Here is a 25,141-nt window from a genome sequence, read left to right as displayed (position 1 = left end):
CACGTACTTCGTGCTGCACGGTTTGTGCACACACCCAGGCACGGGGCTCGTTGGCTGCTCCCTGAGGGACCCACACGGACGGATCGGGGCGCTGACGGGGGATTGAGGGGGGATGCCCGGCTGGCAGCCACCTTCTTGGTGGTGCAGCTCCTCGTGGCCACCCAGGCCACCTCGCCGCCCTGTCCTGTCAGCCCTGCCGACACCTGGCTGCCCTGTGGTGTTTTGTAAGGGCACGTTGCCGCCAGCGACCACCGTGCCGTATGGCAAGGCTGTGGCACCCCAACTCCCCCCTGGGGCCATTACGGGGCAGGAAGGCGCCATGGGGACCCTCAGTGGGCCTCGCTGGGTGCTCAGGGAATAAAGGAGGGGTCCGTGTGGGGGTCCTCGCCCCCCCCCCCTCAGAACGTTCTGGAAGGCGGCTGGGAGGGGGGAGGTTGGGGAGGGAGGGGCTGGATGGGGAGGGGGGAGGCACCCCCGCGCGGCCCCCTCAGGGACAGCGCGCGCGGCCCGGCACAAGTTTGTCCCTCGCCGCCCGCCGTCCTCAGCGCGCCCCCCCCTCCCCTCAAGGCCGCGGCGTGGGCCCCGCTTCCTGCTTCCGGTGCCGGGGCTATAAGAGCCGCTTCCGCCCGGCCGCGCGACCCGCCGCGGGCCCCGGCCGTGTGTGCGGCGCTCCGCGTCCCGCGCCATGAACGCCCGCGGTGAGGGGCGGGGGGAGCCGTTACCGGGGCAACGGGGTTGGGGGGCCCGGGGGGGGGGTCTGGGAGGGAGGGGGGAGCGGTTGCCATGGCAACGGGCCTGGGGGGTGGGGGGCCCTAAGGGTGGGGGGGTCCAGGGTAGCGGGCCTTGAAGGGGGTCTCGGTGAGGGGAGGGACCCGGGGGGGGGTTCCCTGAAGGGGGTCTTGGGACGGTGGGGGTCTGGGGGGCGCCCTGAAGGGGGTCTCGGTGAGGGGGGGGGGTCCTGAAGGGGGTCCCGGTGAGGGGGGGACCCGGGGGAGGCCCCGAGGGTCCCGGCCCCCCGCTGACGGCCGCCCCCCGTCCCTCAGGGCTGAGCCCGGAGAAGGCCGCGGCTTTCAGCCGCCGGCTGCGGGCCGAGCCCCGCTTCCTGCTGGCCCAGAACGTGGCGACGTGCAACGACCCGCTGGAGGTGTGCCTGCAGCGCCAGGTGGTGCAGGACACCGTGCAGGTCTTCCAGCACGCCCTGCCCGCCGAGGGCAAGCCCGTCACCAACCAGAAGAACTCTGGTAAGCGTTTGTGGGGGGGTGTTTGTGGGGGGAACGGGGCTTGGGGTGGGAGGTGGAAGGTGTTCCCGGGGGTGTGGAGCAAGGGGGGGCCCTTCAGGGGTTGTTCCTGGTGTGCCCCGCTCTGAGGGACTTGGGGTGTCGGTGTGGGATCCCGAACAAAAAGCTGAGTGAGTGCTGCAGCCAGGCTTGTGCCTGCTGGGGATCAGTGGTGGCTTGTAATGGTTCAAGGCAGGGCAGTTCACTTGTAGCGGTATGCCAGAAGAGTTTTCAGCCTTACCTGGCTTTTGTTGCCACCAAGTTCTTCTAACATCTGCTCCAAATGCTTCTGAGAGCTGAAACTGAATCCCCACAGCATCCTTTTGAGTCAGTTACTGTCTTCACACCTCCGATATTTGCCTTCTGTAAAGAATAAGAATGAAGTAGTTGAGACCTGTGTGCTTCAAGATTTCTCGGCTTTAGTTATTCACTATGTTACGGTGCAAGCCAGGACAGCGGGCCGAAGGTTTCAGAAAGGATGGTATCGTGAATCTGATGTTTGAAGACCTTGTGCGGATTTGAGTACAAGCATTTTGGTTTAATTCTTCTTCCTTTGATCTCAGGGAGATGTTGGATCTTCTCCTGTCTCAATGCAATGCGTCTTCCTTTCATGAAAAAGTACAACATCGAAGAGTTTGAATTCAGCCAGTCGTACCTCTTTTTCTGGGATAAGGTACGGTGGTACAGGTCACAGCCTGCTAGCGCTGCATGTGCTATTGGTCTTAGTATTGGGACGGAATTTCTTCTAGGTTGGACTGTCTTAATTCAAATGGAAAACACGCGTGATAAGAAACACCAGAAGTTCCTTAAATATATATTTTAAATTAGGATAGCACACAGTGGGACTTCCAGCTTGCAAAGGAAGTTGTAAAGATCTTGATGTTCTGGAGAAGTAAAAAACACTTGAAAGAGACTTTGAGTATTTCCAAAGTTATTTGCAGGAGGCCCAGCAGGAAATGTAACTGTAATTTTCTGTTGAGCGGTCTTTCAGTAGTGCTTGTGACCTGCTGATCTGGGAGCTGTGCCTTTGCTTTCTTCCCTAAGGGAAATTGAGAAAATCTAGTGCTAGTTTGGGCCAGGCTTCGTTACATAACTTCTGTTTCACATTTCCTGTTTCCCCCACCCTCAAGCTCTGTACTCACTCACTTGTAAATACTTGGTCTGTAACAAGAGTAAGCTTATAGGAATACTGCGGGGAAAATGGAAAGTGTCAGTGGATGTGCAGGCTTCCAAAGAACGGAATATGTGGGAATGCAGTCATGCATACATCACACTTAGACATTTATCCTGTCTGTTCTTTCCAGGTCGAACGCTGTTACTACTATTTAAATGCCTTTGTGGAAACAGCTCAGAAAAAGGAGCCTGTAGAAGGAAGACTGGTACAATTCCTGCTCTCTAATCCCACAAATGATGGTGGACAATGGGATATGTTGGTTAACATTATAGGTAAGGGAATTGGTTGCTGGGAGCACTTCCTAAATTGTTGGGGAGGTAAGGAGTGAAAACACAATTTTGGGTTGGCTCTACAGTGTTTAAAACTAGGATCACGTAGGTCAAATAGTGGCTGGCACCACAGACAACCTCAAACAGAGGTTTGTGTTTACTTTTCACTGTTACCTTTCAAAAACGAGCTTGAAATGTCTGTGATATAACTAAATCTGCAATGAAGTGGTTGTCTGCGTAGTTACCTTAAAACCCGTGCGTTGCGATTCGTGGTTACCTAGCTATGTTTTTTGTTCTTTCAAAACACATTCTTTTTAGCATCAGCAGTCTGCACGCAGGCAGCTGTCAGATTGCACTCAGTAAGAAACAGAATTGATGATCTGAACAAATGATAAAGCCGAAATGATGATAATCTTGCTTAGGGCCAATAGTTAACTGCCTTATGCTTTCCTTACTTTTACCATCATTAAAGCAACCCTCTGCTAAATATTCAACAAAGAAGAACTTCAGATTCCTGCTTTAGGTACACGTACTCGCTTTGGGTTGCTTTGCCTAAACTGCCCTGTAACCACTGTTTGAGCTGAGCTGTGGTAATGTTAGCCATGCAGAAGCTACGAGGCTTTCCACATAGACTGAAAGCAGGTTTATGCATCGTGAGGAGTAATAGCAGAGCTCTGAAGGTAAAGCTTACTGGCTCTGTTACTTTTCTATGCCTGAAAGTTTAGTACTGTAGTCTCTTGGAGCATTCTGCTAATGTTTAATGGAAAACATGGCAGGTTAGAAGGAGCCTGGAGAATTGTGTAAGCTCTTCTGGACTTTGTTACTGATTTCCAGCTTTGCTTTCTTTAAGTTTCTAATGTACCACATCAAAAAGCAGCTAACCTGTTTCCTAATAACACTTCCTTTCAAGTAATAATCACCTTCATGTTACTAGTGCAGAAAGAAAGGATATGAATTTTCATAAACATGGGTTTTCTTGTCCCATCTCCTTAATACCCAGATAGGAAAAGGAAAAACTAGCAGTGAACCTTGATGATTGATCTTTAAGATCACTGTAAGCTGTCAGAGTAAGAAGAATCAGAGCGAGACCCGGAAGCTTGCTAAAAAGCACAATGTTGTTAGCCATTGCCTTTTTTAATCAATGATCTTTTTCATGTTATCTTTGAAATATTATGCTTAAATCTTTTCTGGGATCTTCATTTTTGCATATTGCTGCTGATAGAAGCTCAGAAAATGAGCAGAAGTAATTAGATACCCCAGATTGTCTGTTTACTAAACGTGTTTCAGTCCCCTGTTATTTCAGTTATAATTTGACATGCTGCCTTTGTTTATATCCATATTTACAATTCAGTGTACCTGGTAAAGAAGAAACTTTGTTAGACCAGGGTGTGTCCACGAGGCAGAAGTAGAACGGCTTTCAGAGTTGCAGCCTGAAGAAAGGTGATACAAAGATCAGTCAGAGGGAAATTATGTGGAATGTGGCAGTGCTGGTCTTACAAAGATCCAGTTTAGGTAGGATCATCCTTAGCAATAATTAAGGAGATGTTTAGTGTCTGAATTAGACTAGCATTTGCTTTCATTTGTATGGTGAAACATTGTGACACCTTGTAAAGCCACAAGCTCATAATGTAAGTTTAGAATGACAAAAGGAACTTGTTTATTTGAAGCCTGGAGGTTACTTTTTTCCCCATTCAATCATTACAAGTACTCACAAATGTTTAAACAAAGCAGAGAAAACTTTTGGATGCTGCTGCTACATCCAGAGCTTGCATGGTGTGATCTTCAGTACCATGATGTTGGAAATAATTGAGCTGTTGCTGATGTTTTATAAATGTTCAGGAGGAAAGGAAACTGGGAAGTTAGTCACTTAACCTTAGATCAAATACATGGAATAATTCATAAGAGGCCCAGTTTTTCTGGAAGATATTTCTGGAAGCTAATTTTCAAGTAAGCTTTCTTCCTGTTGAAAAAGATCTTAAAAAAAACGCACACTAGTTTAGAGCTTTTTAAAGCATCAGATGAAATGATATGGGGCCACTCAGGGATCCCACCTCTTGGGACCTGCATGGAATGCAGATCTGAGGTCAGGATTCTGTCAAAGGAAGATGTAAACTTTGAGTACTCGTAACCTTTAAATGAGACTTTTCTCTTATAAAGTCTCTGCACAGAAAACAACCATGTAGTTTTTATGTGTGCATGAGCAGAAACACTAGCATCTGTTGTGGCAAAAAGGCAGTTGTTAACATATACCTTTATTACTTTCATTTAGAAAAGTATGGTGTGGTTCCCAAGAAATACTTCCCGGAGTCTCATACTACAGAGGCTACTAGAAGGATGAATGAAATCTTGAATCATAAGGTAAAATTGTTTCAGATCTTATGATTAAAGGAGAGGGGGGTGGGAATGACCCTGCTCCAGGTATTCCAACATTTTTTTTGAGTGAAGTATCAAGTGCATCTCAGCAATTTTTTTATTGTTCAAAAGACAGCTTAAAATCATAGCAAGGGAATGAGATTAATCTTGAAATATGGAGCAGGAAACTGCACTTATGGAAGATTGCCATTGGCAGGCTTCAGTAGCTTGAAAATGCACCATAGTTTTAGTAGCAATTGCTGCTAATCCTCAAACCTCTGAAAAGTTGATTCTCGATCTGCAGCTGATTAAGTATATTTCTGGAAAACTAGCACTTGGCATGTAGGTGATTCTTCTTCTGCCCCCTCAGTGTTCACCTACCAGTATGCCTATGTTTCTTAAGATTGCTGCCAAATCTGGTGTTAAAGATCAAAAATACATATTGTAGAAACACTAAATCTTGAAAGTGAGCTTGCAGTATGGAAGTGTGTGCAGCTTTATCTGAAGGAAGGTGTAAACTTGTGCTCTGAACTACAAAAGTGAATTTATCTGGGGAGATGCTAGTGTAGGCTGTTAGATTAAAAAGGCAATTTAAGCTTTTTTTACAGCAGGCTTTGATTTTTCCAGTTCATATGGTCCGTGCTCAGAGAAAATTGCCCTTTGAAATACATATAAAAAATGTAAAATGTGTTGAAATGAGCTTAGACATAACAGTGGTGTTAATGTTATTCTTGTCTTGAACATTGGAAACCAGCTGGTCTTGAGGGAGCCCCACTCACTGCTTCTCGGCCTTATGGATGGTGACAGTAATGGGAGGCATGTACTCTTCCTACTGCAATTCTGCATGCAGTGGGGAAATGCTCCATTATTTTTATCAACCAAGAGATCAATTATGCATTAGAATTGCAAAATAAATTTTATAGTATGGAGATGGTCTGTGTGTGACTCACAGAGGTGGTGATGTGTATGGATGTTGCAGCATCGGTTATGTTAGGGAGCAGAGAAACCAAGTCTTAAGAAAAGCTAATGGCTATAAGCTGCAAATCAGTAGTTGGAAAATAGCAACTGAATTGCAAGTATGTGTTTTTTTTGCTGATCTTTTACTTTTAAACAATTATCTTGATTTTAAAGAATTCTCACAAGGCTTTCTGAAATGGATTTTCTCTTCATTTTGAAAACATGTTAGAGTAAAATGGGTGCCTGTAACAACCAGGTAAGTCCTGAAGACTGATGAGGCAGCACCTTTCATAATCTTAAAATGGCTTTCTCCTTAAACAGATGAGAGAGTACTGTTTGCGGCTGAGAAACATGGTGGCGAGTGGAACAATTAAGGAAGAACTTTGTGCTGCAATGGACACTATGATAGAAGAGGTAAATGTGGTGCTAGTCTTCTCGGAACAGGACACTAGAATGGAAGAGGGGTTTTTTGCTCACTCTCGTTCTATAGCTATCAGGATCAAGCAAAACAAGTGCCTTTATTTGCCTAGCGTGGGATGTTCTGTATGGCAGTACAGTTAGAGGTATTTAAATGTTTTTTAGTGGCTTGTTACTTACATCATTGTGATTTTTCATGCTTCCAGGCAAATATCCTGAATTTAGATTCCAGAACTTAGTTGAGATTGATGCATTTCTGTAGGAAAAAAAAAGGGCAGCATTTTGTATCTTAACGGAGATCAAAATAGCAACCTATCAAGCTTTTTTCAACTTGCCTCTTTCTTAGCGTTTAAAACTGCATTCTGATGGTTTTGAGCGTAGATTCCTACAGCACAAGTGTTGTTACAGAAATCCCCCACAAGAGAGCAGAAAAGAACAACAAAAGTCAGTGCTCTGCATTGTGGGAAAGATGTGAGCTAAAGGCCAGGCTGAATCCAGCTGTGATCTGGTACTGGGGAGCAGCAGAGGAAGGAACCACAGCATCTGGTTTTGGCTGTGGGAATTAACTCAAAATCAAATCAGTCAGTAAGTCTGTGGAAATGGTGTTTGTGTAGTGGCTGGCCTTCCATCTGTTCACTGAACGTGGCAGTGGCACTTGTTCTTATTCTGTAATTCTTGTAATTGAGGTTTAAATAGCAGAAGTTAGTTTTAAAAGCTCAGGAGGGTGTGCTACTTTGAATTTTTTAGCCAGGTGCATACATGTAAAATTTTTTCATTTGTTTCTCAAGCATAATGCAGAGTGACCCAGTGGTTTTAATGTTTGTCCTTAGATGTCTCAAGAAATCAAGTATTTTCATCATGTCTTTTTTTTTTTGCAACCAAATAAACATAGAGATTAGGCAAAACCTACTTGGGACATTTCTGCCAAGATCTAAGCAGTTTCATTAATATACAAGTATTGATTAATGTCTTCACTTGAAGACCTGTAGCTTTTATCTAATCTTAAGGTTAAATTAAAAACGCAACTTGTAGATGTTCCTTGGGTTACATTATTGAAACTAAAATATATTATGAAATGCATACCTTAAGATCAGTAATAGTTCTGATTTTTGAGCCTGCCCTGCCCTTGTGTATGTTGCAAATCAGCAGCTAGTCCAAAAGTGAATAATGTAACTTCTGTCCAAAGTGTGTGTTCAAAAGCCCTTGGAGAATTTTACAGCAAGCTATCAAGCTTCCCAGGGCTGGCAATGTTCTTTTTTGAGGGCGATGACATACAGTTCACTCTAGAATGTCACTTTATTTGTTTAGAGCCTCTTGCCCTTTGATAAAGGATCCTGGAACTATCATTAGAGGCTCATTAAACTAGTTGTAACTTTTTTCTAAAAAAGGTTATACTTAGTTCTCTGTGGTTAACACAGCACTTCCTCTTGCAGTAGTAAGAGTGTTTTGCAACTTCAGTGGTTTCACTTAAAATAAATGCTGTAGCTGGAATGTGCAACTGCACCTGTGTATTTTAAGAACACTTAGCTTGATAAGTATGAGACAACTTTTATTTCATGCTTTTGTATGTAAGTGGCTGTTCATCTATTTTCATAAGTGGCAAAACAACTTGCCTTTGTTCTGTGAAGTTTTATTTGCATATCAAGTCTCACCTCACTTATGCTGGGAGGTGGTGCTCTAGCTAAAACAGGGCAGCCGCACTGGAACGTGGGATTAAATATTCACTCCAGAAGTGTTTAAACATTCTCCTTATCAAACTAGAGCACAACAGGTCAGAAGTTGAAATCAGTGCAGTGCATGTAATTGACTTTCTTCCTTCACCGTTTTCCTTTGTAGACTCTTCCTTATCAGGAGCCTCCTTTTCCTCTCCTTGCTTGTTTTGTTTTTTAGCACAATCCACTACATCTTTGCCTTATCTTGGTTCCAGTTGTTGCCAGAGTGATACTAGTCACCTTTTAGTTTAAATGCGTCTCCTATGGGCATTGATGGAGGAAGCTTTTTTGATAGTAAGGGTTGGCCTTTGAAGGGTGTGGTGGAAAAAACAATCGAGGGAGGTCATTCGCAGTTAACTGCCTCTGTTAACTTGAGACTTTCGTCTCCATCACTTTCCTTCCTTTGGCTGGAGCTTGCTTGCTTGTTTCTTTCCTTTTAGGCATTTTTCTTGTTTGGCTTTCATAACCACAAGTGGTGAGAGCTGAGGTTATCTGAGGTAATGTGGGTGTATCCACAGCAAATGCTACCTTTTGTGCAGTGTGCAGCATTAAATATTTAGAGTAGATTACGGATTTAAATTTGCTCCTTAACATATTTGTTGATAAATAAAGGTGAGTTCCTCCAGTAAAAACATAAGCCCACACCTTAGTTTCAACCCATAATTAATCTATTCATTTGTTTTCATTAAGCTGCTTGGAGCAGCAACACCTTTATTTGCATCTTGTACACAGCCAAATAGCGAATGTTACTTAGCATGAGCAGTGCACACATTTGCCATCAGCATAAACTGCTTAAAACACAGAAACCCCATAGATCTCTCCAAATATTTGTCTCTACTCATCTTCAGAACACAATGAAAAAGGGCAGAAAACCTATTAAGAATTGGGGTTGTTCTTAGTGTGTGAAACTGCGTACAACTCCTAATTTACAAGCACTTAATGAGCCAGCCCACAAGTGCTGTTAAAGCCTGAGTTTTTGTTTCTGAGTTTAAAAAAAAAGGTAGTAAATCCCAGTTCTGTTTTTTTAAAAAAAAAAAGTGCGTGTGGTTATGGAGGCTGTCTAGCTTTGTTAATTAACAACTATTTCCTGTGGTACCTTGGGATCATATAAATCAGCTCAGCTGGCTCCAGAAAAAGTAAGTCAGCTCTGGGAAAAGTATTGTCTCCAGTCCTGTGAAAGCTGGTGAGAGTGACATGAAGGCTGGCAGCCTAGGAAAGCTGGCACAAACCAAAGGAGTTGAATCCTAGTGCAGAAGGTGCAGTTTAGATTTGACTCCCCCTTCTCTTACTTTAAAACTGTTGGTTCTTTGCAAGGAAAAGTCTTGCACTGAAGATATGGATGGGCAGAGCCGAAGTAAAGTAGTTTCAGCTGGAGTAAAACAGTTTAAAACTTGTTTAAATGATTGAATTCTTTCCGTCCCCATATGAGCTGTGACAGATCCTGCTAAATATCCCTAAAGACAGTCATCTGATTACTGCCTACAAGATAGCACATTTTATAAGCCCTGTGAGAAAATACAGTACAGATTAAGTATTCTTTTATAGTCCGGTTTATAGGGAGGTTGACTTAATCTCCAACTTCTTGTGGTAAAAACAGTCAGTAGAAAGCTGTCATCTGCAAAGGATGTCAGTCGGGATGGGGATCTTCAGTTAAATTACATAATCTGCCAGCTTAACCCTAAATGGAGGCATTGTTAAATGTATTAAAGCAGATGAGAAGATTATTCTAGGATTTTGGAAAGAGGCAAAGGCCCATCGCTGAAATCCAAATCAACATTACAGGGAAAAAGGGATTAGTATGGGAAACACTGGGATAAAATGTGTTTCACATAAAATGTATGCGTGTTGGAAGATCTGGTGTCTCTCCGTGTGGGGCAACTCACCTGCTAGAACAGGTAATGCTGACTGTTAAAGCTTTTTTAGAATCGGTTTGGCAATATTCCTCCTGCACTGGAAAATTTTCTTGATAGAGAAGCTTCAGAATTACTTAACAAAATATTGGAACAAGACTGGGCAGTGTATTGGCTTTTCCTTTTTGGCTGCTGCATTCCTAGAATAGCCTGGGATTCAGATGTTCGAGCTTCTGCTGGTTTCCTGTGGCGTTTCAGATAGATTCTTCAACTGTTGCAACATCTACAATACAAAACTGCAAATGTGTGTACGTTTATTCACGTGCTTCCAAGATGAACGTTGAGATTGCGTTTCTCCTGTTGATTTTCATGTGGAGAAATCCATCAATGGCATTTTTGTGGTAGGAGGGGCAGACCTGCATGTTTTGGCAAGTTCACAGCTGTTTGCTTCTCTGCCCAGGTGTTCAGAATAGTGAGTACTTGCCTGGGCAACCCTCCGGAGACCTTCTGCTGGGAGTTCCGGGACAAGGAGAAGAACTACCACAAGTACGGTCCTGTGACACCAGTGGAATTCTACAACGAGCACGTGAAGCCGTACTTCAACATGGAGGACAAGGTTGGGGATGCAGAAAGGCAGTGGCTTCCAAAGACCTTTTTGCTTCTAAGCACACACCCCAGCTTATTTTCCCCTGTTGCAAGTGTCCTGTCCACACTTGCAACTGCGCCGCGTGGGATGGGTACAGCTCCCACAAGTCAGGTGGCCCTGTGTTTATTTCCCAATTTCCTGTTTGTGCTGTGCTCTTCAATTAGCTGTGACCTTGCATTGCACTTCAATGATTTTTAATAATATGCAATGATCAAATCAGTCATAAAAGCTGTAAGACAGCCGTTAGAGGAAAGGAATAACACGTGAAACTCCTATGCTACAATTGGAAGTGTACTGGTAAAACTAAAATAAAAAGTGAAACCAGTACTTCAGCCAAGCTGCTTCTCTGCTATGGGACAGACAGCTAGCCTGGAGAAAAGTAATTGTCTGAAATCCACCGAGATTCTCTTCTCAAAGATTTCAGTTAACTTTCACCTTAATTTATAATGTTTTGTTTGTTGGCAGATTTGTCTAGTGAATGATCCTCGACCTCAGAACCCATACAACAAGCTGTACACAGTGGAGTACCTGGGCAACATGGTAGGAGGGAGGAAAACGCTCTATAACAACCAGCCTGTTGATGTCTTGAAAAAATTGGCTGCAGCGTCTATTAAGGATGGCGAGGTTTGTTTGGCTTCTTTTCGTGGATGACATGGTGCAACTCTTGTAACATAAAACTCATTGGGATATGGCCTAGACATGACTTTTTTCTATTTGTAGGCTGTGTGGTTTGGCTGTGATGTTGCAAAGCACTTCTATGGCAAGCTGGGAATCAATGACATGAATATGTAAGTAGAAATCAAAACAGCATACCACTTCGGATACTTAGCTAGGACACAAAGCAAGCTTTGGCTGCTTAAACTGATTTGTACATACACTTTTTATGTAAACAAAAGTATTTGAGCAACAGAAATGTTTTTCCACTTAGCTAAAATCTTAATTGCTTGTAGCACATCTTTAAAGGACTGTTATATGTTGTACCCGCTTGAATTGTCTAGTATCTGGTGAGAGAAACCCCTAAAGCGATGGGTCTTTTGCTTTTATTCTGACACTGTAATTGCAGAACTTGCAGGCCTGTGCCCTGGTTTCCGGCACAGGGAAGTCTACTGATTCCCTGGTTTGTTAGTGAGAATTCCCTGCATCCTTTTTTGATACAGTGTATGTGGCTTTTTAACAGATTCAATCATGAGCTGGTGTTTGGTGTCTCTGTCAAGAACATGAACAAGGCAGAACGACTGATCTTTGGTGAATCAATGATGACCCATGCCATGGTCCTGACAGCCGTCTCAGAGAAGGTAGGGTCTCCATCCTGAAACTGTGATGTTTGCACAGATGTATTTGAATATTCTGGCAGCTTGTTTATATGTTCTGGGCTCATTCACAGTGTATAAGCTGTTCTGCTAGAGCTCAGCACGTGTGTGACAACGCCTAGGTTGTCTGTCCTTACTGTTGTTTGCCTTGTGTTCAGAATTATAAATATTTAACCAGTATGAAAACTTTAGGCGAGTAAAGGCTTGCTTTCCTTCTGCCCACAAACTTATTGGAGGTGGGGAAAGGAAGTTAGATTTCTGGTGTCTCAGAAGCTATCTTAACTGGTTTTAAATGCAGATTCTGATGCACGTTGCTAAGCAAGGAATGAAGTACAACAGCAAGCATTTACCACCCAATCCCACTGCATGAGTTACTCTGATTTACCTTTTACAGCATGATGCTTATGTTAAAATAGCTAGTAGGAGGCACTTGGCAGCGATTTTAACCTTTGGCAACCTTGTGCAATTGGGGAAAATGGTGTCCCAAGCAGCTTTATGGCAGACAGTAGGCTGAGGTGAATCCACAGCTAAACCTGCTCCTGGCAGTATAACAAAGCACAGATGAAGTAAAAGGAACCACGCGAATATTTACACTGTAGGGTTATTTGCAGTTTTGATCTTTCCCATTATTTCCAGAAGTTGTCATTATTGAAGTTTCTCTGAAGTGGTCTCTTCCTGTCCAACATGACCTTGGCTTGAGAAATAACAGCTTGCATGTAACTTAAGTTTGCTTCAGCTCCAGAGTTTGAAGACTTCAGAGACTGCTGATTCATAGGAATTTGAGTTGCTTTTTACTATTCAGTATAACTTTTTTCTACTGTGTTCTGCATTCTGAGCTCTTAACACTTGTATTTTATGTACTAGATTGTATGAATACATCTTTAAGAGTTTTCATTGCTTTTCAGTTATGATATATTTCTAGTGTTCAAAACCTATTTATCTACTTGTGGCTGAAGGATGTTTGTACATCCCCAGTTATGGGTCGTACTTCACTGGAGGCTATAGTTTATGGTCTATATTTCAAACTTTGTACTTTTGCATACCTAAAAGTATAGTTGCATAAAATCTCAGATATGACCTGATTTTCTTAGATATGTATATAGAATGAAAAGATCTTTTAAGAAATTATTGTTCTTTGTTTGAAGGATAGTAATCTACTTTTATTTTGTTTCTACCTTGTTTGAACATGTTATCTAATATTAAACCTGAGCTTAATCTAAAGGAGCTTTGATAAATGGTTGTAAAAATGCAATACCTTGGATTTACTACTTTATAAAAAGGCTTTGAAGATTTAAAAAAAAGTATTAAATTTTACAAGGTAAAAAATTGCAGATTAAATGCACTTTTTGGCTAAATGTAATATATGTAAACAAGTTTATACCAGTTTCTGGCCAATAGCATCAAGAGTTGATCTGTGCTTTGTCTAGTAGCTCTTGAGCATCTAATTTTAAGGACTTATATTTTAAAGTGAGAATAGAAGTGATACAATAGCATTCACTTAAATATTAAGAGTGGATTTGTAGGATGTTTTCCAGGCTGTTTTTCCCTTGGTTCCTCAAGGGACACAGGTTTTTTGTGAGAATTTTTTTAAGGTACCAACAGCTTGCTTTGTGGCATAGCAAGCCTATGGATGTGCTTCCAGTACTTTTATGTACTTAATAGATTTGAACTTGTTCTTAATAATACTGTTCTAAAGCAGGCTACAGTTGTTTTATTGCCTGTGTGCCTTTTCTGGTTCCTAGCTCAAGGAAGTGATGCGTTTATTTCAGAAGGCTTGCAGTGCACTGATAGGTGATAGGGAAGGCTCCTTAAATTCTTTCAGCTAAGTCCAAACTTGAATTTAGGTCAGTTTGTTCTCTTTAAATATTTATTGCAGCTTGTCATCTTGATCCCATTTACTCATACTTCATCTAAGCAGATACACAAGTAGTTAAGAAAATGATTTTCCCAACCATTAGCAATAAGCCATTGTCTGAAACTCAGTGCCTGTGGACTTTGGAGTGGAGCTCTTGTTTGCGGGTGCTGCATTTAGATTTGAAAGGGTTGGCTGCCATGAATTCTCAGTCCTTCACTACTAATAGTCATCTTCTTGCTCTGTCACAGGATGGGCAAGAAGACTGCTTTGAAAAATGGCGAGTGGAAAACTCCTGGGGTGAAGATCGTGGGAATAAAGGTAAAGTAATTTATAATCACAGGTTATCAAAGGTCGACCAGCTTATTAGTATAAAGCTGCTCATTTGTCTAAGCAGTATATGCCAGTTTGCTCTTGATCACAAGACAATTGCCAGGTATTATCGCTGGAAAAAGAAAAGCAGCTTGTAGCAGTTTGCCAACTGTAGTAGGGAGAGAGCAGAACCTTTTGTTTCTCATAATCCTTTGCTACAGAACACACATCTGAGATGTCTGGTAGTGTTACTTTGAAAGCATGGTGGTACTTCTATTCTGAAATACCAAGAATTCTAGCAGGCATGTAAAACAATCTTTTAAAAAGGGGACAGTAAATAAGAAATGATTTGCAGTACCAAATAAGATGGGATCACTTTAAAGAAATGCCTCAGTGTGCACTATAGAAATGATTTCCCCTTCTAGTATGAAAGGGAAAATAAAGACTTCACTGCAGTACTTGTAAATGCACTAAAGTTTTTGGATAATCTTCCAAAGTCGTATGTGAAACACAATTGTTTTAGATTTTAAAGCACTGCTTATCAATCACTGCAAGCTTTTACTTACTTTTAATTTCCTTTTACCAAATCAGTCTGGCTCGTTCCAGATGGTGATGTGAACAGTTGCAATGTTCTAGCTCTAACATCTGTCTACAAAAAAAGTACTTCTGGGTGCCTTTCTAAAGCCATGCTAAAAACATGACCTGTGGCATCCTTGCAGTGTTCCTCCCTGGTATGACAAGCACGAGCAACCAAAAAATCCACAGTTAACGTGCAGTTCAGCTTGTGGCAGGTTTCTGCATGAACTTGCTTTCCTGTTGATGACTGTCTTGGCCTGCCCTACTGTACCTTTAGAAAGGATTTCTAAGCTCTGCAGGACTGTAGCGGGGGAGATGAGCCAGCCTGGCATGGCACGTGGACAGGCATTGTGGGCAGAACGGTGAGTCACAGTGAGCAGTGGTTTAGGAGATAGCTTCTACTTGCTTCCCTGCTCAGCAGGGGCACGACTGGAGCGATGCTTCTCTGCCTGGTCGAGTTGGGCAGCTCTGATCCTGCCTGGCCCTAGGTGAGTGGGGCTGGCAGCGTTGAGAGTCTTTGTTCTGCTGAGGTCTGCAGTCAGTCAGCTCATCCTAAACAACTGGAGCGCCGCAGGACCTGTGACTTTTTTCTCATCTGAGCCAGGCTGGATGTGCACATAGTTGTGGCATGGTGACCTCTCTGATGAGCATGCCAAGCCAGGCTTTGGTTTGTCCAAGGGCATAATACAACAGTCACTGCTGACAGCATCTTTCTCTTGCAGATTAATCCCAAATGTTGTGGATTTTCTTTTGGGAATAGACTATTTTGGGAAAACTTTGTTTTAGGATGTGGTCTACTTATACACTTTTGATATCTTATACATGAGTAGCAAACTAAAACAGAGTATTCTTGGAATAGTGTCTTAATTTGTTCTGGCCCCTTGGTCTGGTGTAGTCTGTTCTGAGTTAACTGTATAAGTTCAGAGCAGAGTATTCCATTAAAAAAATCCTTATTCTTGACAAAACCAAGCAACTTTGATGTTAAGCCTTCAAGGCTTATCAATCCGACAGTAGTAAAATGTACTTTGGAACATGGCATTAAGTAAAGAAGACAAATCAATACTGAAGTATCAAAACTTTTCTTCTCTCCAAATATGAACTAATAAAAATCTTGCAATGTTAAACACCTTTACATATAGAGAATAAAACATAGAAATACATGATTAGTTGTGCTTATATTGTTGAACGCTTCATTTTGAGATGCTCCAGATACTTGGCTTGCAGTGGTAGACTGCTACTGGTAGTGTTAGAAGAACGCTTCCAGGGAGGAAGTGTTGTACTCAGCTGGCTTTACGACTGCTCAGCATGGATTTTTAGTACTCAAAACTTTCTGAAATTAATAGGTGTCTGTCAACATCTCTGGTTTTGTTTGTCATATACGTTCCTTAGTCAAGGTTCAGAGCTGTTTTTTATTAGTTGGATGAAAACTGGGCTTAATTTCAGGATATTGGCTATTGCTCCCAAACTGCAATGTAGTATCATAGAAACATTCAGGTTGGAAATAGCCTCTAAGATCATCTGGTCCAACTGTTAACCCAGTACTGACAAGTCCACCACTAAACGATGCTACTAGGTTCTACATCTACATGCTTCTTGAAGGCCTCCAGGGATGGTGGCTCAACTGCTTCCCTGGGCAGCCTGTTCCAATGCCACACAACCCTTTCAGTAAAGAAATTTTGTAACACCCAACCTAAACCTCCCTCTCTTCCAGTAGATAGATCAGAGTAGAAGCTGTACCTGATGAGCTGTGATTGAGCAGTGGCAGTCCTGTGCCAGTACTGCTGGGCTCTAGGAGCATCAGTGAACGTTCTGGCAGAGCTGCAGAGGCTGTGATGTACAGCACCTACAAATGAAACAAGTGCAGTGTCTCAGACTTTGAGTTGGGAATAACACTAATCCAGATACCTGGGTGTCCTCAAGCTTTACTTTGAATTTGTTTGCCAGCCTTGTAAACCTGAGCTGCTACTTGGTTTGCAGCAACAATTCATCCTCATTAGACACTGTCTTTTTTCCAAATACGGATTTACTTTTCAAGAATAAATTCTTCTAGAACTCCTTAAGAGAAGCTAGTTGCTCCTTCCAAACATAACTGGACTCCAGAGTGACTCGAATACACCCTGTCCACACCTTCTGTGCATGTGTTGTGTGCACACCAGCTGTGTGAACTTCCTGGGTGAGTCACTGTCACTCATCTATTTTGTTTGTCCCCCTCACTGGTAGAGACCACTGTCTCTGGAAAGTCTTGCTCGCTGTCTGTATTTTGTTTTGGTTAGGGAGTTGTCTTGAAAAGTGCCTTGGCAGAAACCCTTATCAGAACTAGAAAGCTTGACTTCTAGTTCAGACTGCTTTTTTCAGGGAGGTGAATCCCTTAATTTTGAGTATGGCTCAACAACTTACTGTTTAGCTAAAAGTAATTGGACATATCCTTGGGAGCTCATTCTGAAAGACCAGAAGAGGCAACAGGTTTTTTTCCCCTCCACCTCCTGCCCTGCTTTGTCCCCTCTTCAATGTCCAGTACTAGCTGGTGTGGGAGGATGAGCATTTGTACTCTGTCCTGACTCTCTTGCTATACCACTGAGTCAATCTGGCAGTGAATTTTATCTTATCTGCTTTGTTAAGAAGTTGGGAAGCTGTGTTGGGATAAGTCCAGTGCAGAGAACCAGTGTCCACATTAGTAAAGAAAAGGCCAAGAATGATGTTAAACTTGGCACATCCCTGTTGAGGCCCAGTTGGGTGTGGGGGATACGAGCAAGCCCCAACTCTGTTATTGGATTATTGGACAGGATGATCGAGTACAGCCCGCAGCAAAACACCAGAGTGACTTTGTCATTAAAAACATAGCACGAAACAAAAACACTTGGTAGGAAATGAGTGTTTCATATGGAGTCCCTTGTGTTTTGCTGTGAGCACAGTCTGAGGTGCCAGAGGATCCCTGCTTCCCCGGCCTTGCATGGCACAGGACTGGAATGAGTGACTCTTGGTTTGGGTATTCGGGAGGAAGTTACTTATATGCTGAGACTCAGCAGTGTGGGCAGAGCTGAATTCTTGTGGTAGTGCTTGTCCAGGAGAAAGGGAAGCCCTGGGAACAGCCTAGCATTGCCTTCTACTAAATACTTTGTAATTACATGCATCTCTGCTGTAAAAGTTTCTTGGAATCCGATCTGGTTTTCCTTAAGGAATGAACACAGCTGCTGACAAACACTGCTTGTTTTTTTTGAGGTAAAAAAAGTCACTTCCCAGTAAAATATTTCCTTTCTGTGTTTTACTGGCACTTTGTCAGCTATACAGGCAAGTTTAATTATACTGCTTACTCCTTTGTTTGGAAGACACAGTATGGTATTCCTGAAGTTTGAACCCAGCTTATCCCATCAGATATCTGTACTAAAAGCAAGCAGGAGGTCTTCAAAGAGGAACACTAAATCACGTTATCACAGCCACTTGATAGGGGTCCATTTGTTTGTTTTGGCATGGAAAGTGCTAGCTGGAGATGTACCACAAGAAAAGTCATCTTTTGACTTCATCTTCTGACTTTTTGTCTCTTTGACTGTTGCATACTTCTGCATGAAGACATTTTAAGGATTTAACTGTACACACAGTGTCGTATTCATATACGAATATAATCCTATGAGTGCATTATGATGGGCTCTAACTTGTGCTCCCCGTGGAGGAGTTAAGGTACGAGCACAATGTGGCTTGTATGAGGTCCTTGAGGAACTTTGCAAGGGCTTTATTTTCAGGTGCCCAAATGCTAGGTTAGGTAATAATTCTCAGACCATACGTCCTCAGCTGACCTCTCCCTATCCAGCAGCTTGTTACTTTCAGAGTGCTGCATTTTAAGTTTTCCTTTGGGTAAGTTAGAAATGTGGACCAGCTTCATGCGAAGAGCAGCATACTCTCAGGTGTTCTGTTCTGTTAGAGCAAGGTGCTGCTGCCTATGAAGTCTGTCTCCTTGTAATGAACAAATTGATAATGGCTTTCATTGTGACACCGAGCGCAGGCCTTCTCAAAGAGCGACCTTACTTATTTGCATGTTCTGAAGTTCTGCTCGGCGTTTTCATCTTGTTCAGACACTGCGATACTAATCAGCACTGTCAAGCTTTGAGATACAGGATGTCAGAAGCAGAGTTCATTATCCTCTCAGGGTGCAATTACTTGTTGGCTCTTGGGAGTGAGAGGTTTTTGTGTGTCCCAAGAACTCATATCCTGAAGAGAGAATAATCAAGGCAGCTCCCTTTTGGCAATGTTTCCAAAATGGCTTCTAGCTCGGATTACAATTGATAGGGTTTTTAATTTATGGGAATTATCTGATCTCTTGCTTTAGAAACAAGATGGTGTAGATAGATGCATTTATTGTCCATATTGGACATTTTCTTGTTTCATTTGATTGTGATGATACTGTATAAGGACACGAGGAACTTTATATAATAAAGCCTTCTCATCTGTCTTCTAAATGCTTTCTTTCTCCCTGCTGCTGTGTTTTCAGCTCTCTTTGAATAGTTTGTTTCTAGTGGTAGCTTTCTGTTAAAACCTGTGATACTCAAAACATGGCTTTTTCCCCAGTTCAAATGCTGTTCACTGAAATGAAATTCTTGATAAGAATTACATTAAGGAAGATAACTGAGATTTAGTTCAGCCAAACTGATTTAGAGGCCTCTGCAGTTGAGGAGAGCAGATAGCTGCCTTCTGTTACAGCAGGAATTGAAACAGCAAAGTTTGGTTTAAGCAAGAAATGGCTTGGATATTCATCTGGAAAATTTCCCTTTTCTTACTAAAATCCTGAAAACTTCTAAAGCCAGAGAACCAGGTAGTTTTGCATTCTGACTAAGTTTTCAAGGCATTCTAATTAATATTATTAAAGTATTTCCAATGCTTATTCTAACAGGTAAGTCAAACTGACAGTTATTCTTGATCTTGTTTTTCCTAGTAATTTTCCTAGTAAGTTTCTTGGTTTTTCAGTGCACATGAAGTGCATCTACTTAGCCTACATGCTAATTTATTTGATTTTTTTATATAAGTCCTGAGAGATACAGAAGTATGACTAGGTCCTGTTTGTAATGGATTATTAATGTGTGAAACTTGTGACTGCATCACTGTCTCAGGTCTCAGTAATGGTTCTCTGTTGTAACAAATGCTTTCATCTCCAGGTTACCTGATCATGATGGATGACTGGTTTTCTGAGTACGTGTACGAAGTTGTGGTGGATAAGAAGCATGTACCAGAAGACATCTTGGCAGTGATGGAGCAGGAACCGATTGTTTTGCCAGCCTGGGACCCTATGGGGGCTTTAGCCAAGTGAACTACAGAATATTTGCCTCCTAATGGTCAACCAGAAGTAGATGCAATAGAGAATCCGAGTGGTTGGAAGCCATAGCCAAATGATAATGTGACCAAGCACTCAGCATGGTCCATGTTCTTGAAATGTAAGTTAAGGATCTTTGGGAAATAGCGCTTTACTGATATGTCTGAATTAAAGCTCTCAGGCTACTCTGCAAAACTAAAAAGGGAAAAGGAAAAAAAACTCACTATGAAATATATTACAAGTGCTGTCAATGGCAGTTTGATTTTATCTTAAATTTTAAATAAAAAAATCAGAATAGTAACTCAGTAGAATTGTTTTGATCAGTGTTTTCCCTAGACAAGATGGCCACAAAAGGCTATTCTTTAGAGTTAACAGCTAGGTGTTAGAACAAATACATCAAGATACTTATAAATTAACCATTTGTGGTCTGTCTTATACCATAAGAATGCCCAAAATATTTTATACATTCACATTTTTAATTTTTCTGCCAAGGGAAGAAGTTTTGAAGGGTACATACAATTGACACTGCTGAACCTTAGGAACGGTTTACCTAATTTACCCTTAGGATGCTTTCTCTTTCAGCAGCATTGGGGGAAAAATAACTTGGTTTCCAGTTTCACTTGTTTTTATTCTTCCATTATTGGGATGGGACTGGATAACCTCTTATCAAGGCCCAGTGATATGTCTGTGTGTACAGGAGCGCTATTTTTCAGTTATATTAGCAAGAACAACCATAAATGTTCACAGGTGGAGTTAGTGTCATGCTCAACAGAAAAAAAAAATTGCTGCATTTTATTTGGATGTTTTCAAAAACAAGATGGTGCTATGAAGCTTTTGAATAAACACTTTCTTAAGTGACTGGTACAGCTCTGGTTTCTTTTTTGAGCCGCATGGAACTATTGAATGTGAAAGATCAGTGACCTACAAACAGACCTAAGCAAGTCAGAATGTGAACAGGAAAACATGTTGCTTTATATTCTTAGTATTCACAGATGCTTATCTCACTGAACAAATAAAAAATAAACACCATCTCACATGCTACAGACACTTGAATAGTTTGGTGATGAGCACAGTGCTAATACTTCGATTTAAACTGTGACAAAATGGTGGGTTGTCTTTACGTACCCTGACAATTGTCCTGTTTTGTCCTGAGTTTAGTCATAAGCAACTAAGAGGGTAAGTGAGGATATAGAACCACACTGCCAGCTACCATGGGTAGTAGATAAATATTGCTTAAGTCAAATGCAAGCAAACATGTTTGTTATGGCTGTGGTACTCTACAACTTGGTTTGACTCCTTCCATTTGGACTACAGAGGTAGACAGTTACATGATTGTGGAAGCAAATTATATATCTAGTGTAAGATACGTATGTATGTACGTGTATATATGTATATTAAATGCCAAGCTAAAGCAAGCCTGCATGTTGCTTGCTAAATGAAATCCAGATGAGGGTTTAGCTAGGAGTCACTCAAGCTGATTAAACTTGCTGCAGTTAACACTTCTCGAATTGGGTGGGAGTGCTGCCTAGATGGAAAACAATTTGGTGTGGAACAGCAGCAGGGCGGTTTCGTATTCCACTTGAATGATGCTGTTTAAGAATCTGTCCTCCGCAGTATTTCCGGCAAAGGTAACAAAGCTGTTCTGGAGATGAAGACTCAGAATGTATCTTGGGAGTACAGTGATCCTATAATTTGGTTTCCCTTCTAGAGTGGGAAGAGTGGAGGTTGTGGAAATGTGAGTGGTAAAAGGCTGGAAGAACCATGGTGTTGACTCAGAAAAGGGGAGATATCACATTCTTTGAATTCATACATAGATAAGGAATTGTTCCTTACCACTGCTCATGATAAATGGATCAAAAAGTCATGGGTTTCAACTACAAGGGTCAGTGAAATTAAGAAAAGCTTTCTAGTGATAAGAAATAGAAAAAAATGGATTGCCTGAGGATGTGATGCCTCCCTCCATTGTTAAAGATCTTCAGTTGAAGGTTACAGAAAAACATTTCAGAAGTGACATTGACAGAGCTGATCCTTTTGGCAAAGGGATGGGCCGGATGATCCTTTGAGGTCCCTTCTGCCCTTGTGGGTATGCGATGCACAGTTTCTGCCTCGTGCTGTTACTTGCACCAAGGCGAGTAAACAGCCCTGTACTTGATGCAGAACCCTGGTGGCTCTGAAACAAAGCCAAATCTCTGGGGAAGCTGTATTATGCACAATATTTTCATTATGACTAATGCATGTGTTTTTTGGTGCTTTTTTTCAGCCAAAAGGTCAGCATTTTAGTTTTTCAAAATCTTTCTACTTGTGACATTACGCTAGTTCTATTCCCTCTACGCTTTCTACCAGAGGACTATAGCAGCCAAGGACAATTAACTTTTTCTCTGGAGTTTAACTGGCTAACATTTTTGTTGCATGTGGCAGCTCTGATGATTAAGTTTGGTAAATCAAGAACTGTTTCCAAGCCAGTTTTTGTTAATTTGAGTGTTTAAAAGTATTGTCCGGTGTTGTGCTTATCTCTGGAGTACTTGCCCAGATATTTCCCAGTACAGCTTTAACAACAGTGTGGTTTTTTTTTCCTTTCCTTTAAATAAGCACAGAAAATCCACATGGCTAAAACACAGAATAGGAAACGAAGCCAATCTGGCAGAAGCAGTTTTGCATTTATGCCCAGCAATTTTATACATTCTTTAGGAGTGGGGAAAAGGAGGGGAAATACGTTTGTCAAAGTGAAAGCTGTGTTTCTGCTGCGAGAACTCCAAGGGCAGTTGAACAAACAGTTCCAAGGTTCACGATAATGACTATCTGTAATTTAAGGCTGGTGCAATAATTAGGTAGGATACTTTCTGTTTTGCTGCCTAGGTGATGATAATCCACAAAAACCAGTCCTGTGATTTTCGAAGGAATCACTAGCTGCAGTCTTGCTACGTAGCTATCCTTGTTATCCATAAGGCACGCTCGTATCTTACTAGCAAGTGAGCTTGTTTGTAAATTGTAGTTTGAAACACACAATCAGTATGTATAAACTGATGTTCCATTAACAGCTCCTGTTGATATCATATCTAGTTTAAGGCAGAAAAGTTTCTGAAAACGCCCTGGGTTTCACTTAGATTTGTAGTATTCGTGTGGGTATGGCTGCAAAGAATTAAAAATAAAAACATCCACAGTCTTCTGAGAGATGTTCTAAAGCAGAAGAAATTCTTTTTGCACAATAAAATAAAACCAAAATGACAAAGTAATTAGCTATAACTGCCTCCTTTTCTATTTAGTTTTCACTTATTTTTGTGTTAGTATCCAGGTCTAATGAACTTTGGGTGCTGCTAGCTAGCACAACATCTTATTTATATTAAGTGTTAAAAAATCCAGAATCAAAGTTCCTTGCAGTGTATTTTCATGTCCTTAATTTTTCTGGTGAAGAGATGATGGGAAACCGCCCTTCAGTTGCTGCCTCAGAGAAGACACAATGGTTTGCCGGACCACACCGCCCTTTTGTGCTGGCAGGGCGAAGGGGCTGTGATCACCACCCCTCAGCTGGGGGATCGAGAATCAGGACAGCTGAGTAGGTGTTGGAGAGGCTGCGTGCTCCGTACGGAGGCAGAGAAAGGTGTCTGCGTGCCGTGCAGCACGAGGCACCGCGGGATGCGGGGAACCTCGGCCTCTTCGTGTTGGTGGAAGTTCACAGCCCGGAGATGATGGAAGGAGCTGACTCGGCCCAGCACCCCTCCGGCACAGAGCAGTGGGGGAGTGCATAAATGAGAAGCAGACTGCTTAGCTCCGGTCCTCAGGAAATGGTCCAGAAAAGATCAAAAATTAAACTCTCTTCAACGGCTGGAATGGAAATCATTTGGGAATAAGCCCAGCTTGCTACAGGTGTAGTCTCTTGGCAAAGACAGCTCTATGCCTTAGGAGCTGTAAACCCAGGTCACAAAAGTAAATAAATAAATAAAGCTGATAAGGTTATTAGGTTAGAATAAAAAATGAAAAACAATTATTCATGTCTGTGTTTGTGCTGTTTGTTTAGTTTGAATCTTTTGCATGCTCTTAAGAAGACCTTTGGATTTTTGAGGAACCAGCCAACTAACAGTTTCCTAGTTTCCTTTTCCAGTTTCTGTCAATAAAGCCATGTAGTTTTCATGTGACAACTCAAAGTTACTCGGACAGTTGGAAAATATTGACAGATAATGTTATACAAGTCCTCTTCCTCAGTTTCAGTCAGAAGTCAGAAAATAATGAGCACTGCTAACTAAGGAAAGGAAGAGGCAGGAGGTGAGGTTACATCCAGGGGCAGTTTGTAGGTTCTCAGAATCGCATTCTTCCATCGATGCTCTGGTGGAAACAACAAAACATCTCCAAATCCATCTACCTGCCAGCTGTATATCCCAGCGTGGTCAGCGTACAGAACAGCAGGGAAGGACAATCAGGATTTCTTCTTTTATCCCAAAGCCAATCTTAATAGCTTCTACATGTAATCTGATTCCTAATTAAGCAAAAGAGAGCAACAAACAAATATTTTAGGATTTGTTTATGTTATTCTCAAGATTGCTCCTATCCTCTTATTGGCAGTGAATCAGAAACATGCTTGCAGAATTACTATTAATCCCTCGGTACAGCTGGTACTACTGTTAGTAGGTAATTTTGCTGGTGCTTCCCATTCCTGTGCTGGCATTGGTGGCTGGAATCTATGGCTGCTTTCTCTGTGGAGAACTGTGGAAGCGTCTGAACGTATGTCTCGTGGGAGGTCTGGTTCATTTTCTCTTGTTTTTCTGTACTTTCCCTAAATCATTAGGATTTTGCCCACTGATGTACGGAAGATTCACTGGAATTCTGGAACAGACTCAGTACAGCACCCAAAAGTTTTTACGTATGGGTTAAATGAGTGTCCTAATGCTGAGGGGTCAGCCTGAAATCTTAAGTCTGTTATTTATATTATGCCCCAAAGGCTCCAGACTGTTTGGCAAGAAATTAAAACAACAACAACAAAAACCATGCTGCTGCAGAAGACATTAATGGAAGAAAAAAAAAAAAGGAACAAAAAGGCCAGGATAAGTCATGAAAGGTGGTTTTGTGTTCTTCATATGCTGTTTTTCACATTGCGGCTTTGTTTACCCTACAAAAATAATCAAATGCTGATATTGGGGGCCACC

General features: G+C 41.9%; 1 protein-coding gene across 1 annotated transcript; it reads left to right on the top strand.

Moving 5' to 3' along the window:
• Positions 1–542: 542 nt before the first annotated feature.
• Positions 543–20,861, top strand: BLMH (bleomycin hydrolase). Its single transcript, XM_066979682.1, has 12 exons — positions 543–698; positions 1,044–1,241; positions 1,841–1,950; positions 2,582–2,723; positions 4,990–5,078; positions 6,351–6,443; positions 10,469–10,624; positions 11,120–11,278; positions 11,375–11,442; positions 11,832–11,949; positions 14,068–14,137; positions 19,849–20,861. The coding sequence occupies exons 1-12, from the start codon at positions 686–688 to the stop codon at positions 19,998–20,000; spliced, it is 1,368 nt and encodes a 455-aa protein (XP_066835783.1). The 5' UTR covers positions 543–685; the 3' UTR covers positions 20,001–20,861.
• Positions 20,862–25,141: the final 4,280 nt, after the last annotated feature.

The sequence above is a fragment of the Anser cygnoides genome, chromosome 18 (genome assembly GCF_040182565.1).
Source record: "Anser cygnoides isolate HZ-2024a breed goose chromosome 18, Taihu_goose_T2T_genome, whole genome shotgun sequence".
Lineage (NCBI taxonomy): Eukaryota > Metazoa > Chordata > Aves > Anseriformes > Anatidae > Anser > Anser cygnoides.
Note: the sequence above shows the minus strand (reverse complement) of the source record. Positions and strands in the feature narration are given on the sequence as shown.